The 18,388-nt window shown below is 40.9% G+C and overlaps 1 protein-coding gene across 1 annotated transcript; it reads left to right on the top strand.

Annotated features, from left to right (window-relative positions):
- Positions 1 to 346: 346 nt before the first annotated feature.
- Positions 347 to 6,113, top strand: LOC131597002 (uncharacterized; the record flags this gene model as incomplete). Its single annotated transcript, XM_058869725.1, has 6 exons — positions 347 to 500; positions 606 to 1,051; positions 2,925 to 4,401; positions 4,477 to 5,169; positions 5,257 to 5,602; positions 5,711 to 6,113. Coding segments are annotated over exons 1-6 (3,519 nt in total), but the record flags the coding sequence as incomplete, so codon positions are not given.
- Positions 6,114 to 18,388: the final 12,275 nt, after the last annotated feature.

The following is an 18,388-nucleotide window of genomic DNA, read 5'->3' as shown; positions in this document are numbered from 1 at the left end:
TGTTATTAGTCCTAGCAACTCAAGTGGTAATGGTAAGAAGCCGTATTCTGGGTTTGTGAAGAAGAAAGAAGGTGAAACCAGTACTGCTTCAGTTGACCAAGGTCGAACTCCAGTATACTCTGCTGTTCCACCTCCTTACTACCCGATGCCATATGCTGTTCCCAATCCGTATGCCCCTCAGGCATACGCTGCTGCATTTCCACAACCATGGATGACACCCCAACAACCTTTCGTACCACAACAACAAGTTGCTGCTCCTCAGAATCGTCAACAGAATCCTAGGCCTCAAGGTCAAAGAGCTCCACAAAGGCAGAGGTACCCTGATAGGCGTATAGATCCGATTCCGATGCCATATGCCCAGCTCCTTCCCCAATTACTTGCTGGTCAGTTGGTGCAACTCCGTGAAATGGGCCCTCCGCCTAGTCCTCTTCCTCCAGGATATGATGCTAATGCTCGTTGTGAATTCCATTCAGGCGCTCCAGGCCATACGATTGAAAAGTGTAAAGCGTTAAAATACAAAGTCCAGGATCTTCTCGACGACAAGCTCATCTCGTTCACTCCTACTGGTCCTAATGTGCAGAATAATCCTATGCCTCCCCATGCAGGTACGACCAATGCTGTTGAATTGTGTGACGAACAAATCCTAGTAACTGATGTGAATGAAGTCAAAATGCCGCTTGCAATTGTCAGAGAACATCTTGTGCAACAAAGGATTCTGTGTGAACTACATGACTTCTGTTTGCAGTGTTCTTCTAATCCAGAGGAATGTGCCAGGTTGAGGGAGGAGATCCAAAAGCTGATGAATGAAGGTGTCATTAGAGTGGAAAAGATTGTTCCTGATGACGAAGTGGCTATTCTAGAGATCCCTTATTCTCCTGCTGATACGACAAAAGCCCAAAGTGCTCCTTTGATCATCCATACTCCGAGCACTCCCTTGGTCATTCAGGCTCCGAGTACTCCCTCGGCCATTTTGGCTCCGAGAACTCCGTTGGTTATCCAGGTTCCAGATGCCCCTCTGACCCCTTCAACCTCATCTCTCGTTCCCTCTCCTGTGAGTAATTCCAAGGCTGTTCCTTGGAGTTATAATGCTGTGTATATTCGAGGAAAGAAATATGATTGTCCTCCAGTGGGTAACTCGAGCATCACTAATATTACTGGCACTAGTGGCATTACCCGTAGTGGTCGGATCTTTGCCGCCCCTCCCCCACTTCCAAAAGAAACCAACAAGGATGCTAGTGCACAAACAAAAGGAAAGCAAGTAGCTGTTGATCCTCCTGTAACACGTAATGCACAAGATGCCGAGCAACTCTTGAAGATCATTAAGAAAAGTGATTACAAAGTGATTGATCAACTTGACCAAACTCAAGCTAAAATCTCCATCTTGTCCCTTTTGGTGCACTCAGAAGCTCACCGTGATGCTCTTATGAAAGTTCTGGCTTCCGCTCACGTGACTCAAGACATCACCGTGCCTCAGTTTGAAGGGGTTGTGACCAACATTGCTGCTGGTAATTGTTTGGGTTTTTCCGATGATGAACTTCCACCTGTGGGTAGAGCACACAACAAAGCGTTGCATATCTCCGTCAAGTGTCTGGATGCTGTGTTGTCTCGAGTTCTGATTGATACAGGTTCTTCTCTTAATGTGATGCCCAAGACCACTTTGTTTAAGCTGAGTATGGATGGGATTATGATGAGACCATGCACTATGAGTGTCAGAGCGTTTGATGGTTCCAGAAGGTCCGTAGAAGGGGAAATTGATCTGCCTGTCTTGATTGGTCCTCACATGTTCTATATTGCCTTCTATGTTATGGATATACGTCCTTCATACACTTGCCTCTTGGGTCGTCCTTGGATCCATGATGTTGGGGCTGTGACATCTACCCTCCATCAGTGTTTGAAATTTGTTGTGAATGACAAGATTTTTGTGATCACTGGTGAAGAAGATTTGATAGTCAATAATCTGGCATCATACCGTTATGTTGAAGTGGATGGAGAGATACAAGAGACACCTTTTCAGGCCTTAGAGATTGTGTCGGTTGATAAACTCCCCGTGGTTGAGAATAAGAGGGAACTCGGGGCACCCCTCTCGTCTTTAAATGATGCTAAGGCCTTCTTAGAAGCTGGTACTCCCCATAGTTCCTGGGGCAAGCTGATTGATGTTCATGAGAAGCGAGACAAGTATGGCCTTGGGTATCAACCATCTTCCTCTACTCAGCTCAACATAATTCCTGGAAAGAAGGTGATTCCCCCCATTTCTCAAATGTTCATCAGTGCAAGCACCAGTTCTGGAAGTCAGGTTCTCGCCGTAGATGATGATGATGAAGAAGATCTCGCCAGATTCGTTTGCCATGCTGCGCCTGGACAGGAGCTCAACAATTGGACTATCTTGGACATCCCCAGAGTCACTTTTATGGAGATGTAATTTCCTTGTTTCGATAAGTCATATGCTTCGCCCTAAGCATTTTGACCACTTGTACAAAGAAGGGCCCCCATGTTGTTTCAATTTGTTTAATATTGAATGAAAATCGTATCTTCGCATGCAATTACTGTTCCATTTCTTTCATTTTTTGTTTTTACTTTAAAAACTTTTTCAAAAATGGCAAAGCTTTTTCTTTTTCTTTTTATGTGTTGCATTCTAAGGCATAAATCATCCATCGTGCAGATCCGGCTCGAATTCCATCAAAAATGATAATGTTACAGTTGCACGTCTTAATATCCTTGAGAATCCAATTGACCAAGCCGATGAGGATAGTGGGGAAGATTGTGAAGTCCCTGAGGAATTGGCAAGACTTTTGAGACAAGAGGAGAAATCTATTCAGCCACATCAAGAAGCCATAGAAATCATCAACCTCGGTTCAGAAGAAGCAAAGAGAGAAGTCAAGATAGGGGCCGCTTTGCAAAGTGATGTAAAGAGAAGGTTGATTGAATTGCTTCGAGAGTATGTTGACATCTTCGCCTGGTCATACGAAGACATGCCTGGTTTAGACACGGATATAGTTATGCACAGGCTACCGCTCAAACCAGAATGTCCGCCCGTAAAGCAGAAACCCCGAAGAACTCGACCTGATATGGCTTTGAAAATCAAGGAAGAAGTTGAAAAACAGTTGAAGGCTGGTTTCTTATCTGTGTGTGAATATCCTCCTTGGATTGCAAACATCGTCCCTGTTCCTAAGAAGGACGGAAAAGTACGCATGTGTGTCGACTACCGAGATTTGAATAGGGCGAGTCCGAAGGATGATTTTCCTCTGCCTCATATTGATGTGTTATTCGACAACACTGCTCAGTATTCGGTGTTCTCCTTCATGGATGGTTTTTCTGGCTATAATCAAATAAAGATGGCTCCTGAAGATATGACTAAGACTACTTTTACCACTCCGTGGGGTACGTATTGTTATAAGGTGATGCCTTTTGGCCTTAAGAATGCTGGGGCAACGTATCAACGAGCAATGGTGACTCTCTTCCATGACATGATCCATAAAGAGATTGAGGTGTACGTCGATGATATGATTGCAAAATCCCAAACTGAGGAAGAACACTTGGTATATCTTGAGAAACTGTTTGCTCGCTTGCGAAAATTCAAGTTGAGGCTTAATCCAAACAAGTGCACTTTTGGAGTGCGATCTGGAAAGTTACTTGGATTCATTGTGAGCCAACGAGGGATTGAGGTCGACCCTGATAAAGTAAGAGCAATACAGAGCATGCCAGCACCGAAGAATGAAAAAGAAGTTCGAGGGTTCCTTGGGAGATTGAATTACATAGCCAGGTTCATTTCTCATCTCACTGACACTTGTGAACCCATCTTCAAACTGCTGCGCAAAAATCAAGATATCCGTTGGGATGATCATTGTCAGGAAGCCTTCGAGAAGATCAAGCAGTATCTCCAAGAGCCACCAATTCTCATGCCTCCGGTTCCTGGGAGGCCGCTTCTTATGTACTTAACTGTGCTTGAAGGATCTATGGGGTGTGTGCTGGGACAGCATGACGAGTCTGGTCGAAAAGAGTGCGCCATTTATTACCTGAGCAAAAAGTTTACCGATTGTGAATCCCGTTACTCACTACTCGAGAAAACTTGCTGTGCTTTGGTATGGGCTGCTCGCCGACTGAGGCAGTATATGTTGACTCACACCACTCTATTGATCTCCAAAATGGACCCGATAAAGTACATCTTTGAAAAACCGGCCCTTACAGGAAGACTAGCCCGATGGCAAATGCTTTTATCAGAATATGATATCCAGTATGTCACACAGAAGGCCATCAAAGGAAGTGTCCTTGCAGATCATCTTGCTCATCAGCCGTTAGAAGAGTATCAGTCAATGAAGTTTGACTTTCCTGATGAAGATATCATGAAACTGGATGATAATGAAGGACCCGAACCAGGAGAGCGATGGACTCTCACGTTCGATGGTGCATCAAATGCTATGGGCCATGGTATTGGGGCAGTTTTGACTTCTCCTCGTCAAACTCACATCCCTTTCACAGCTAGAATATGCTTTGATTGCACAAACAATGTCGCAGAATACGAAGCTTGCATAATGGGCCTCGAAGCAGCCATTGATATGAGGATCAAGATCCTTGAGGTTTACGGGGATTCTGCCTTGGTCATACATCAAGTAAGAGGTGATTGGGAAACACGACACCCCAATTTAGTTCCTTATAAGGACTATATCTTGGAGTTGTTGCCCGCTTTCGAGGAAATCACTTTTGACCACATCCCACGAGAGGAGAACCAATTGGCAGATGCTTTGGCTACCTTGGCAGCTATGTTCAGAGTTAGCTCCCCTAAAGAAATGCCAGACATAAGGATCCTCCGTTACAAGGAACCTGCACATGTATTCCCTGCCCACTGTCTCACTACTGAAGATGTGTACGATGAAAAGCCATGGTATTACGACATCAAGAGGTATGTTGAGAAGCAAGAGTATCCCGAAGATGCTACGATTGGTGATAAGCGAACGCTTCGAAGGTTAGCATCCAAATTCTTCTTGTCAGGAGATGTCCTGTACAAAAGAAACTATGATTCAGTTTTGCTCAGATGCGTGGATAGACACGAAGCAGAATTGATCATGCGGGAAATTCATGAAGGATCTTTTGGAACTCATTCCAGTGGACATTCTATGGCCAAAAAGATCTTGCGAGCAGGATATTATTGGATGACGATTGAAAGTGATTGTTATGTATACGTGAAGAAGTGTCACAAATGCCAAGTGTACGCCGACAGGATTCATGTTCCTCCAACTCCTTTGAATGTTCTGACATCACCTTGGCCCTTTGCTATGTGGGGCATAGACATGATTGGGCGGATAGAGCCACAAGCTTCAAATGGGCATAGATTTATTCTTGTTGCTATCGACTACTTCACCAAATGGGTTGAAGCTGCTTCTTACAAGAACGTAACCAAGCAAGTCGTTACTCGCTTCATCAAGAAAGAGATCATATGCCGATATGGGGTTCCAAACAAGATCATCACTGATAATGGGTCCAATCTTAATAACAAGATGATGGCAGAGTTGTGTGAAGAGTTCAAGATTGAACATCACAATTCATCACCCTATCGGCCAAAGATGAATGGCGCAGTCGAAGCTGCTAACAAGAATATAAAGAAGATCGTCCAGAAGATGGTCAGAACGTATAAAGATTGGCATGAAATGTTACCGTTTGCTTTGCATGGCTATAGAACTTCGGTTCGTTCTTCAATTGGGGCAACTCCCTTCTCTCTTGTCTACGGTATGGAGGCCGTACTACCTGTCGAAGTGGAAATTCCTTCGTTAAGAGTCTTGATGGACGCCAAACTCGATGAAACAGAATGGGTTCAGACGAGACTTGATCATCTCAATCTAATTGAGGAGAAACGCTTATCTGCTATCTGCCATGGCCAGCTGTACCAAAAAAGGATCAAGAAAGCGTATGACAAGAAAATTCGGCCTCGAGAATTCCACACAGGTGATCTAGTCGTAAGGAAGATCTTACCAATTCACACCGATCCAAGGGGCAAATGGACTCCCAACTATGAGGGACCATACATTGTGAAGAAAGCATTTTCAGGTGGTGCTTTAATCCTGACAAAGATGGATGGGGAAGACGTTCCGCTTCCAGTCAATTCAGACTCAGTCAAAAAATACTACGCATAAAAGACCCGCTAGGTCGACGTACCTAGGCAAAAATAAGGGCATCCCGGCAAACCAAAAGGGTTTGGGCAAAAGTTAGGGATAAAACAAAAAAAGAATAACCCGCTAAGTCGAAAACCCGAAAGGGCGACTTAGGCAAAAAAGGGGCATCCCGCTGGATTGAAAACCCGAAAGGGCGATCCAGGCAAAAGTTAGGGATCAAAAGCGAGAGGCTGCAGTCTGAATATCTTTCACAAAGACCACTATACGCCCTTGGCAGAACAGACGGATCAATCCAACCATTTCCCTTCTGAAGCAAAGCATTGAGAGGATCGAGGATATGGGAACTGTAGCAATATCAGTTTTAATGGAAGTCCGAGCATTTTTCTTTGCCATTTTGCTCTTTTGCATTTTTATTTTCTTTTTCGCAACTACCTCATTTAGGAGTTGCTTCCTTGTACAGAAGCCTATTCACAGGCATTCCATCAATAAAATGATCTTTTGATGCAAAAGCTTTCTTTCTTTCTTTTCATTTTTACGCATGCGAGGTGTGATTTAATTCGTTATTAAACATTGCATTGAAAGCATGGGGGCAATAATCACAAAATCAAAACGAAACATGATGTTACATAAACATAAAAGTGCTCTAAGGGGCACCATTTGCATCCAAACGTTGTTTTCTGTGCACGTTGCAGGTTCTAGCCGTCATCTTGACTCATGATATGTCGCAAAGGTCATCATCATCCCGCATGAAAGTTCCAGAGTATAATTCATCAGTACTGGTAAGCATGGAGCACATGAAAAGGTCCATATCCCTCTTCAATACGGCAGACAAAGAATGGTCCCCAAAAAACTCATGATTCCCCAAGCAGTATAGGATGTAAGGAAAGTCGAGCAAAGTCACTTCCTCCCCAGCAGAGCTATATTCTAACCCTCCACACAGTTGCCAATAATCTTTGGTACTATGAGGTTTCCAAATGCCCATCTACAATGGCGCCTCAAGAGAATAGGCAACGGACCCCAATGGTTTTGCTCCTCTATCACTAATGCCTTTATTTGGCACTGCATATAGTTTCCATTGCATATAACATTGCATCCTCAAAAGCGTAGCATATCCGTCAAAAGCGGAACATTACGCCATAGAAAAGTCAAACATGCATACAAAGCATAAGCCAGATAATGCAAATCATCCCTCAATCAGGACAATGATACATCCCCACATAAAATGTCCTTACAAATTCCAATTGATATCTGCTACTCCATTACAAACCTCCTTTACCCACGGTGCCGATACTTGGTTTTCTCAATCCCCAGCCTAAGTGTTTTCAATAATCTTCTCGTGCTCCGGCCTCGTTGTCTACCCTCATCCTTTGCATTCTTGTGGATCGTAGGTCCGTTGACCTTATCCTCATCTTTTCATTCTTGTGGATCGTAGGTCCGTTGACCTTATCCTCATCTTTTCATTCCTGTGGATCGTAGGTCCGTTGGCCTTATCCTCATCTTTTCATTCCTGTGGATCGTAGGTCCGTTGACCTTATCCTCATCCTTTGCATTCTTGTGGATCGTAGGTCCGTTGACCTTATCCTCATTTTTTCATTCTTGTGGATCGTAGGTCCGTTGACCTTATCCTCATCCTTTGCATTCTTGTGGATCGTAGGTCCGTTGACCTTATCCTCATCCTTTGCATTCCTGTGGATCGTAGGTCCGTTGACCTTATCCTCATTCTTTTCATTTCTTCTGGATCGTAGGTCCGTTGACCTTATCCTCATCTTTTCATTCTTGTGGATCGTAGGTCCGTTGACCTTATCCTCATCTTTTCATTCCTGTGGATCGTAGGTCCGTTGACCTTATCCTCATCTTTTCATTCTTGTGGATCGTAGGTCCGTTGACCTTATCCTCATTTTTTCATTCTTGTGGATCGTAGGTCCGTTGACCTTATCCTCATCCTTTGCGTTCTTGTGGATCGTAGGTCCGTTGACCTTATCCTCATCCTTTGCATTCTTGTGGATCGTAGGTCCGTTGACCTTATCCTCATTTTTTCATTCTTGTGGATCGTAGGTCCGTTGACCTTATCCTCATCCTTTGCATTCTTGTGGATCGTAGGTCCGTTGATCCTTTGCATTCCTTATCCTCATCCTTTTCCATTCCTGTGGATCGTAGGTCCGTTGACCTTATCCTCATCTTTTTCATTTCCTATGGATCGTGGGTCCGTTGACCTTATCCTCATCTTTTTCATTTCCTATGGATCGTGGGTCCGTTGACCTTATCCTCATCTTTTTCATTCTTGTGGGTCGTAGATCCTATCATTCCATCGAGTCCGTATCTTCGAATCACAGTTTCACACAGCAATCATTTCCATTTGAGAACCTTGTATTGGCACTTTGGCTACGTTACAAGCTATCACCATACAACCATTGCTTACCATAAACTCTTCCACCAGAAAAAACAAAATTCTCTTTCCCCAGCAGATATCAAAACAAAAACAAAAATAAGGATGTCACTTACACCATCTTCTCTTCAGGACAAATTTTTGGTACTTTGATATTTAATCTTCTTCTATCTCGAATGTTCGAAAAGTTAGCGCCAATCTCACCTTCAGGTCTAAGACGATTAAATAGGGGCAGCTGTCATACCCCAAATTTGTCCTACCCTTTAACTTCTAACTGGCTTAGGCTTTGCATTCATGTACATACATCATTTAGGCCATGACCCATACTCATGTATTCATATCGGTGGTATCAATCAAGGACTAGCAAGAAAGAGCCTTATTGCAAAGAAATTTTGATCAGAAAACAGGAAGGGTGAGTTGTAATCATGTGGATCTATGTTCATTTGAAGCCCTCCTGGCTTAGGGTTTTTCTCAATCTCAATCCAAAGCATTGATTGAAGGATACTGGCTTGCAAATCATCCGGTTCTCTAAATCAGGGCTTTCTTTGACCAAAGTCAACCAGTTGACTTTCTGGTCAACATTTGATCAGTAATGACTTCTATGGGTGGAAAAGTTCTCATACTGACTATGTGGATGTGTTTGTTCGACTGGATTTGACTGGAAGAGATTTAATCGGGAATTTCATCAATAGTCGGAAAAATCAGAACAGTTGACTTTTGGGTCAAAATCGGAAGAATTATTCAAATATTGACTTTTGATGGAAAATCGGGCAAGAAAAGTCAAAGAATGGATAAAATCGGGAGTTTGACAAAAAAGTTGCAAAAAATAGAAAAATGACAAAAATAGAAAGTTTCAACACTTAGAAATTTTTTGGAACTTTAAATCTTGATGAGCAGTCCACTTCAGCTCTGATTTACACGTGTCAAAAGACTCTTTTGTAGAAAATCCCCAACATAAAAAATGTTCAGATCATGGCATGCTACAAGTTTGTAGTTGAAGTCATCTTCAAAAGATGCCTGGATCAAAAGTTATAAATCTTCAAAGTTCATGGTTTCAAATGATGAACTCTCCACACTTAGAATATTTTTGTAACTTTTCAAATTTGATAAGCCGTCAGCTTCAAGCCTTGATTACACGTGTTTAGAGAAATTATTTCATGGAGAGTTCTACACCAATATTACCCACCTCATGTAGGTGAACAACTTTGTAGTTGGCATCTTCTTCTGTGGAGGCTTGGATCAAGAGCTATTGAGTTTTGAAGTTGAGAATTTTCACTGAAGCACAAGTCATATTGCTGGACAATTTCTGGGCAATCAGCAAGCATTTTATCGAGCATGTGGTGTGCTTACTTTGAGGTTGATTTTAGAGAAATATAAATGGCCACAAGAGGAAAACTTGGTATGTATTCGTTGTTCTCCATGTTCTCTATGTAATGAGCCAAAAAAACAAGCCATTCGGATGCATATTGAATCATTTACGAAGCATCAAAGTCGCGCCCTAGCCGAGTCACATTTTGACAAAGGCGTGGGCCTGAATTCAAGACATACTCTCTCGCTAGCGCAAGCATTTGATCAAGCATGTGGTGGGCTATCTCTATGTCCAGTTTTAAAGAATTATGAGCATCTTCCAGAGCCAAGTCCAATGTAAACCATTTCCTTGTCACGCCCTCTTTCAAACGAGCCATAGATGGAAGCCGGTGAATGTGTATGGACCAAGATAGAAGGTCTCAAAGGCGTACACTCATGTGACTAGATTTTGGTCCCTCGCTAGGCTAGGGATGAGACACTCGCGCACAGGGCCTTAACACTGATGGTAACACAAGTTCATAGCTATTTTTCTACCATTTCCAAGCCTCTTCCCAAGGATTGTCAAACATGAGAATCACTCTATGCCATCTCCTCTTCATTTTGACTACAAGATTGACCCAAATGGCGAGGTACATTGAGAGTTATGTGCATGCAAAAGGAGTCACATGAGGTGTTCTTGATGTAAGGCATTAGCAAAAGAAGAATATCCATTGTTGCAAGGGCATGCATATAGGAGCTATACTCATTACCTGTTTCCATTTCTAGCCATGCAAAAGCTGATGCACAAAAGCATGCAAGGGACTTGCCATAACTACACAACTTGCTCACTAAGCATCACTTCCCTAGTCCCACACCGAGGAAAACAATACTACTGCAAGATGCTTATTCACAAGTCCCATATCCAAGAAATCCTCACCACTCATCTCCTATTTACCATATAAAAGCAATTGCACCACACACCCAAAAGAGGATTGATTCTCTCCCTTTCACTCACGAGTCACTCTCTACACTCTCCCTCACTCTATTCTCTCTCATTTCCCTCTCTCCACACTCTCCCTCACTCTCTTCATTCATTCACTCCACCACCACCTGCCACCATAACAAACTTCTCCGGCCGCCCTAACCAACCTCCGTAACAAACTCCGGCCACCTTTTTCTCAACTCAACCTTCAACAACAATTGCAAGCTTCCTTCACCATCACTGCACAACACCGAGTAGCATCATCATCTTCATCCCAAGCTCAGGATTCTCGGTTGAAGATTCACGCTGGGAAGAACAAGCTCGCATACACGCATCGTTCTCGTCGAAAGCTAGGGCTCGCATAGCTTTCTCCCTCTGCTAAGTCAAGAAACGCTCAAGTAAGCATCTGAAACTCGTTAGCATCGTTAGCTGAGCATTTTAGAACCATATGCATCTGTTCATTATCTTGTAGCGTATGTCAGATCTTGACTCTGAGTGTGTTTCGTTTCACGTGATATACTTGTTGTTTGAACGATTGGTTCGGATGTTTGAGTTGAATGAGACGTCAGATCCATCGTGTTGCCGTTAGCATAAGTTTTGGTGAATATGCTAGATGTTAGGGTTTTTGATTTGTACTCAGTTCTGAGATTTAAGCAAGAATCGGTGAAAACTAACGCCGGATCTGGACTCTACGCAAAAAAACCGAGCGGAACGATGTCGGCCTCTTAAAATTCTGGAAAGAATGACGCGTAGCGCCGCCGCGAAGCCGTCGGAGAGGGTGACCGGAGCGAGTCCGGCGCCGGCGTTCTGTTCTGAAAATCATGTTCCAGGCGGTGACGTGGCTCTCATGTACTGGTGTTCTCTTTTTGTTATTATAATGCCTTATCCTATTGCAATGATTGGAGGCATGGCGTGGCGAATTGTGACTGGCTCGTGAGTATTTTTGTCCTTTAGTTACTTAGAGTATAGTGCACCAATTGATTTTGTTACTAACATCCTCATGTCACGCTGCAGATTTTATTTTCACAAGTTATATAATAAAAATAAAAGAATGGAGATGAGAAGGGGGTTTAATGCGTTGGGCCTCGCATACCATGGGCCTATAACATTTCCGGATTGCACCCCTGTGTTGCTAGTGCACACATTCTCTTCATGGACCGGGCCTGAGCGCCCCTGCTACCTCCACCCCCCTGTTTTTAGCCCAGTTCTTGCTATAGCTATATTTTAATTCATTTTGAAATGCTTCTACACCCCATGCTGTGAACAAAAAAAAGCAAATAATAAAAGTGATTTCCTTCTATTTTCCTTTGCAATTAATTGAATTTTTCTTAAATAAAAAAATGACAAAAACTTTTTTCATCCAATTAGACTTTTAGAAATATTATTTTCTTTTAATTTTAATTGGTTGATAATCCAAAAACAAATAGTTTCTTTGTTAATTCAAAAATAGTTCTAAACTTGAATAAAAAATGCATTGTGTTTGTATATATTTTTCATGAATAGCTTAGACTTTAATTATTTTCTTTTTGTGAATATTTTCAATATATTGTGAATTGCTTAAATAAACTTTTCTTCCATTCTATTAGAAATAATAACATAGATGTAGAAATTAGGACTAATTCCCTTTTTGCATTCTTTTTCTTTTGCAACTCTAAAACATCTAAAAATATCAAAATAAATTCCCCATAAAAAATACAAAGAAAATACTTAAAACACTAATAATCAAAGTGAAAATTCTTAAAAAGGGAATGGAAGCTTGAACGTCCCTTGCTTTAGGGAATGTTCGAGTGCTTGGATCTCCCTTGCTTTAGGGTTCCATTCGGGCGTAAGTTCCCAAATTCTAAAAAACACAAACCATAGAGTAACTCGAGTTTCCCTTGCTTTAGGGATTTCCTCGAAACACTCAAACTCTCTCTCTCTTCTCTCCTTTCTTAAGGGCATTGTTATCTCCGCTCCATTGCATCCTAGGCTGTCCCCTTATGCAAGAGCGCGAGCGTTAACTCCGCCAAACTAAAAAACACAAAAACAAACAGAAAATCTTTAGCCGAGCTACGGTAACTCTGATTCCTGAAAAGGATACGTAGGCAGCGGGGTAGGGCCCGTGCGAGTACAATCCTTTATTTTCCCTACATTTTGCATTCATTTTGCATTTAGACATAGACATAGTACACACCCTTTAGATAGAAACAAACATAGATGGATACCATCGAGTACGATGGGCGCGAGGGGTGCTAATACCTTCCCCTTGCGTAACCGACTCCCGTACCTTGATTCTCTGGTCGCAAGACCCTGTTCCTTCCTTTGTTAGGTTTTCTAATATTCCTTTCCCTTATGGGATAAATATATTGGTGGCGACTCTGTTCATTTTTCGCGAGCGTGCGACACCATCCATTCACCAGAATCCACATGACGTATTCCTACAGGAGTTTGTCTCCTCATCCCCCGCCAAGTGCGACAACGGGATCAAGTCATGCAAGGATTTTATCAATTACAACATCTCAGGAGCGCCCAAAATTCGGGCATTCTTTGATATTTAAGTCTCTTTCACGCAGGAGAGATCGAGATATCAATCTCTCTCCCTCCAGATAAAAGAAACTTAAATAGGGGCATCTGTCATACCCTAATTTTTGACCCCCCTGAGATGACATATCTTAAGGATTTTCATCAGGTCAAAGCAAGTACCCAGAGCAGTCACTTCTTCATCTGGCATTTAATCGAGGATGTTCAAAGACAAGAAAACTCAGGCAAAGGATCAATCAGTAGAAGGATTAGTCTCTAACATAATCATAGGACTCAAGAGCTTCATTTTCTCACCTATGATTGATTAGACACCCAGTCCTCTGAATACAGATTTACTCAGGTCACCAGACTAGGGTTTTTGAGCCTATCAAGGACTAAAATCAGGGATCACCTTTGGGAAACCCTAAAAAGCCCTAGGGGATCATTCAAAGACATCAATCATCTTCAAATAGCTCATATGACAAGATCCACTGGACATCACACCTCAATTCAAAGTCTACAGTCATTATTTTCATATGGTCGACAATTAGGGTTTTTGACCTAATTCACCAGGATAGTTGACTTTTAATCAGAGGCATGGATCCAAAACTCAAGACATGATTCAAGAACCTCTACTACCTCAATATAACCCATTTACATCACTCATTTGAGGAGAAGATCTTGATTCTACACAAAAGTCCAAAATCTCACTTTATCTGGAAAAAGTCAACTGTATGGGATCACCTTTGACTTTTAAGATTTTTGGTCAAACCATGACTTTCAAAGATCAAAATCATCAATATATGGATATTAAAGTCATTTGACCAAATAAATTCAAAGAGATTCACCAAGGAGCAAAAAGTCGGGAATTAGGGTTTTTGAGGGCATTGTGGGAACTCAAAATTTCACCTACACAACTCAAAAAACTTCCAACATGAAAGTTGTAGATCTTGCAAAATAAAACAACATCTTACATAGGAACTTTTTTCAAAAGATCAACCATTTAAGAGTTTTGGAATTTTGAAGCTTTAGGTTATAAAAACTTAGAAATTTTTCTAAGTGTTTTAACCTAGTTTTCATCCAACTTTGGGCTCATTTTTCACAAATTTCCCTAATGATTCTGAAGGAACCATAAACTAATGATTTGAAGTAGATGTTTAGGGCTTTCCAAATTGAGTTCAACCTTCTCCAAATTCATTTTGAGCTAAGAGTTATGCTTGTTCAAAGTTGGCCTCATGAAGTGAAATTATAGGTCATGTCTCATTTTTGAACTTTGAAATTTTGTGCACATGACCTCATTTATGGATGCCACACGACCCATACCACATCTGAAAACATGCCATGCATTCATTTTCACCATAGCATAAGAATTGAGGAAGATTCCCAAAAACAAGAACATGTGATTATGTAATGATTACATTTGGGAATTTATGGCAAATTGATGAATCACCCAAGGAATCTTCTCACCAACCAATTAGAGCTCATTTCTGTCTCAGAATTGTCCCCTAAGATCAAGCAAAATCGAGGGCTAGGGGATTGATCAAATGGAATCAAAATTCTCATCATTGCATAAGAGATATTTGCAAACTTCCTTCATGGCCAAGAAAACCAAATCAACCTCACTAAGCAAGCTCACTCCTCTGCAACTATACTGAACCATTTTCCTATAAATAGGAGAGCATACCTCAGTAGAAAAACACACCAAAGCAACAGAATTCTTGCTTTCTCTTTTCTTTCTTCATACTTAGTTTTTTCAAAGGTCCTTTGGCAAGAAGACTCAGATTCTTCAAACCAAAGCTTACTCTTTGAAAATAAGTATTCAAACACATTGAGGGAGGCATTTAGAGGTGATCCAAACCTCTGGAACACTTCTGGGCGTGGAGAATCATCATCTTCACATCTCATTTGGAGCACTTGCAGTTGGAGGACCACAGAGCAATTCAGGAGGTTCCAAGCAAGGTTAGGCATCCAGGCACGTTCCTTAGATCATAGTGAAGCTGTTCAGATGGCTGCAGCTCATCTGTAACTCCAGATTCATGATCCTCCATGTTCACTTGAAGCTCAAATCGAAGGAGTCGAGTAGAGCAATTCAGAAGGTTTGAGGACACAACAAGCATCCAGTTAGCATCATTGAGTCCCAAGGAAGCTTTTGGGATCATTCATACAAGCCCAGGTGCTCTCTATCATCCTCACGACCTCCATTTTCAGAGGTAAGTTTCTGAACTCCATCTCTTTAATTTAAGCACTCTTTGTGATAAAGCTCGATTCTATCTTGTTCAGCATCATCAGAGGATTGAAAACCCTCTATCATCATTCATTTATCTTTCAGTATAGTCATTTAATTTGATTTTCAAATTTTAGGGTTCTTCACGTTTTTTAGTAAATTAGTTAGATGTAGTTAATATAAATTTGTGTTAGTTACATATTTAGAATCGTGAGTGAGTTTAGAACAAGTTTCATGTTTACACCTGGGCCATTGGTTGAGATTTGAGAGAATCAGAATTTCAAAAATGATGGAGCTTGAGGTTGAAGACGAAGATGGAGGGTGGCGCCATTTTTCAAATCTCTGAACAGAGTTTATTTTGTATTTAATGATATGTGTTTCATAAACGAATGAATAACTTGCCCCAGTGGTCACACATGCGCTCTTAGTCTCCTCATGCCCAAGGTCTGAGGTTCGAATCCCCCTCGCCTCAGACCTTTTGATTTTATTTTCTTTTTTGCTTCTATACACTTGAACACTATATGAATTGCATTGAATCCAGCTTACTATCACCACACGCGCGTTGGCTCAGTGGTGTTTGTTTTGAGTGTGTGACTTAGAGGGCGTGGGTTCAAATCCTCCAAGGGCCAAACTATTTTTTTAACACCCATTTTCTTTCATTTTTCTCACAATTAATTCACCTATCAAATTAAGTTATTTTCACTTCATTTTTCACACACTTATTATTTAATATATCTATTTTGTGAATAATCAAAAAATCATAAAAATATTATTTATTTAATGTATTTTATTAGGTTTAAAATAGTATGTTTTTAAGTGTTTTCTTAAATACTTTAGATATATATACTCATTTTGTTTTAACCTAATTATTTTGTGGATAATTTTATGATAAAACCCTAATTGTTTAGGTCTTAATTAGGTAAAGAGCTTTATCTTTACCTTAATTAAGTTGACTTTTGTCAATTTTCAAAATTGTTTTCGATCTCCGATTAAACAAGATGATTAAGGTTTTCAAACAACAAAAACTTACATCATTCCAATCTTCATTTTCACTGCTTCACAAACAGTAAATAATCTCTGGGCCTCTATTAGAGTGTAAGACCCAACACCTTCTTTCTTTTCATAGTTTGTTTTACAAAACTGTATTTTCAAAATCTTCTTTCTGTTTTCAAAACATTCTTCTGGTATTTGAAGGGCATTATTCCCGGTAAAACTCTTCAGATACCTATGTGACCTTTGTCCATCTTCACTTCTTCTGTTTTCAAAAACCATTAACTGTTTATCATATATATATTCAACTGTTATCCATCAATTGCTGGTAAGGCTTTGTACATACTTCTTCAAAGGCCTCCACTCCATCCAGGTTAGGCTTTACAAGCTTTCAATTTACAGTCTTTATTTAAATTACTGTCAAATATAGAACTGTGCATATATATATTAGTTTAGAACTACGTTTGAGTATAAACCCTAGGACAGTTTAAACTATATATATATTATAGGAATATGACCTAGGATTGAGAATGTCTTCCCGGTGAAGGCTCTTTCCTAATTAGAGATCTGTAGTTCAAACCCCCAAGATGAATTATTCCCGGTGAAACATCTTGGCAAAAACCTTAGAATCCAAAAAAATAGGACACATCCACCCAAAGAGGAATTATTCCCGGTGAAACCTCTTACCCATTTGCTTAAAGCCAAAATAAGTTCAAAACTACATAGCTTTCTCTTGTGCTATAACAAGGACCCTCGATGACCCTCGATTAGCCTCCTCTTGGGCTTTGTACAAGGACCCACAGGCTTCTTAAAAGCATTTCCAGCTTCCTCTTGAGCTTGTATACAAGGACCCATCAGGTTTCTTATAAACATAGGAACAGGTCTTTAGTCACCTTTTAACATACCCTGGTGAGTTTCTTCCAATTAAAACCAGACTTTAAACAAGCTAAGTTTGTCTCAATTTCACATTGAGTACACCTTTTGGAATGAGAGACATGGACAGTCTCTGTCACCCTTATCTTCATCAATCTTCCTTAGCAGAGTCTAGGATCCATGTTTTCTTATCCTCAGCAAGTGTCAGCCTTCATCTTGGGCTTTAAACAAGAAGTCTCCACTAGATAATCTTTCTGCCAATCAATTTAACAAAAACCCCTGGAAAGGGTTAGCCTCCAAAATCACTTCTTCAAAAACCAAAGATTCATTTCTCTTAGGAGATAATTTCCCCAAAAGAGTCAAAACCCCTGGAAAGGGTTAGCCTCCAAAATCACTTCTCCAAAAACCAAAGATTCATTTCTCTTAGGAGATAATTTCCCCAAAAGAGTCAAAACCCCTGGAAAGGGTTAGCCTCCAAAGTCAATTAATAAAAACCTGTTTAAAAGAACGAAACCCCTGGAAAGGGTTAGCTTCCAAAAATCATTCTTTTCAAAAGATAAACTCACCAGCTGAGTCAAAATCCCTGGAAAGGGTTAGCTTCCAAAAAATCAGTCTTTTAATAAATAAATCCTTCAGTAGAGTCAATACCCAACAAAAAATAGTTAGCCTCAATCTTGGGCTTCATACAAGGCACCAAAACAATAAAACTCCCCTGTTAATAGTCAGCCTCAACCTTGGGCATTGTGCAAGGCAGATAATAGAGTCTCCCCAGTGAGTCCTTCATTGTTCAGTATCCACAACCTTGGGCTTTGTACAAGGCAGATAAACCGTATGTCGTGTGTCAAAGATTCCTAACATCTAGGATCTTTTCCCATAGAGTCATCCATACTCAGTTTATTTAAGAGTCCGCCACAACCTTGGGCTTCATACAAGGCAGAAAATAATATTTCCCCTAGTTAGAGTCAGCCTCAATTCTGGGCTTTGTACAGAACACCAAATAAAACCCATCAAAATAGATTTTCCCTAAGTAGAGTCAGCCTCAA

Source organism: Vicia villosa, linkage group LG4, assembly GCF_029867415.1.
Source record: "Vicia villosa cultivar HV-30 ecotype Madison, WI linkage group LG4, Vvil1.0, whole genome shotgun sequence".
Classification (NCBI taxonomy): Eukaryota; Viridiplantae; Streptophyta; class Magnoliopsida; order Fabales; family Fabaceae; genus Vicia; species Vicia villosa.
Note: the sequence above shows the minus strand (reverse complement) of the source record. Positions and strands in the feature narration are given on the sequence as shown.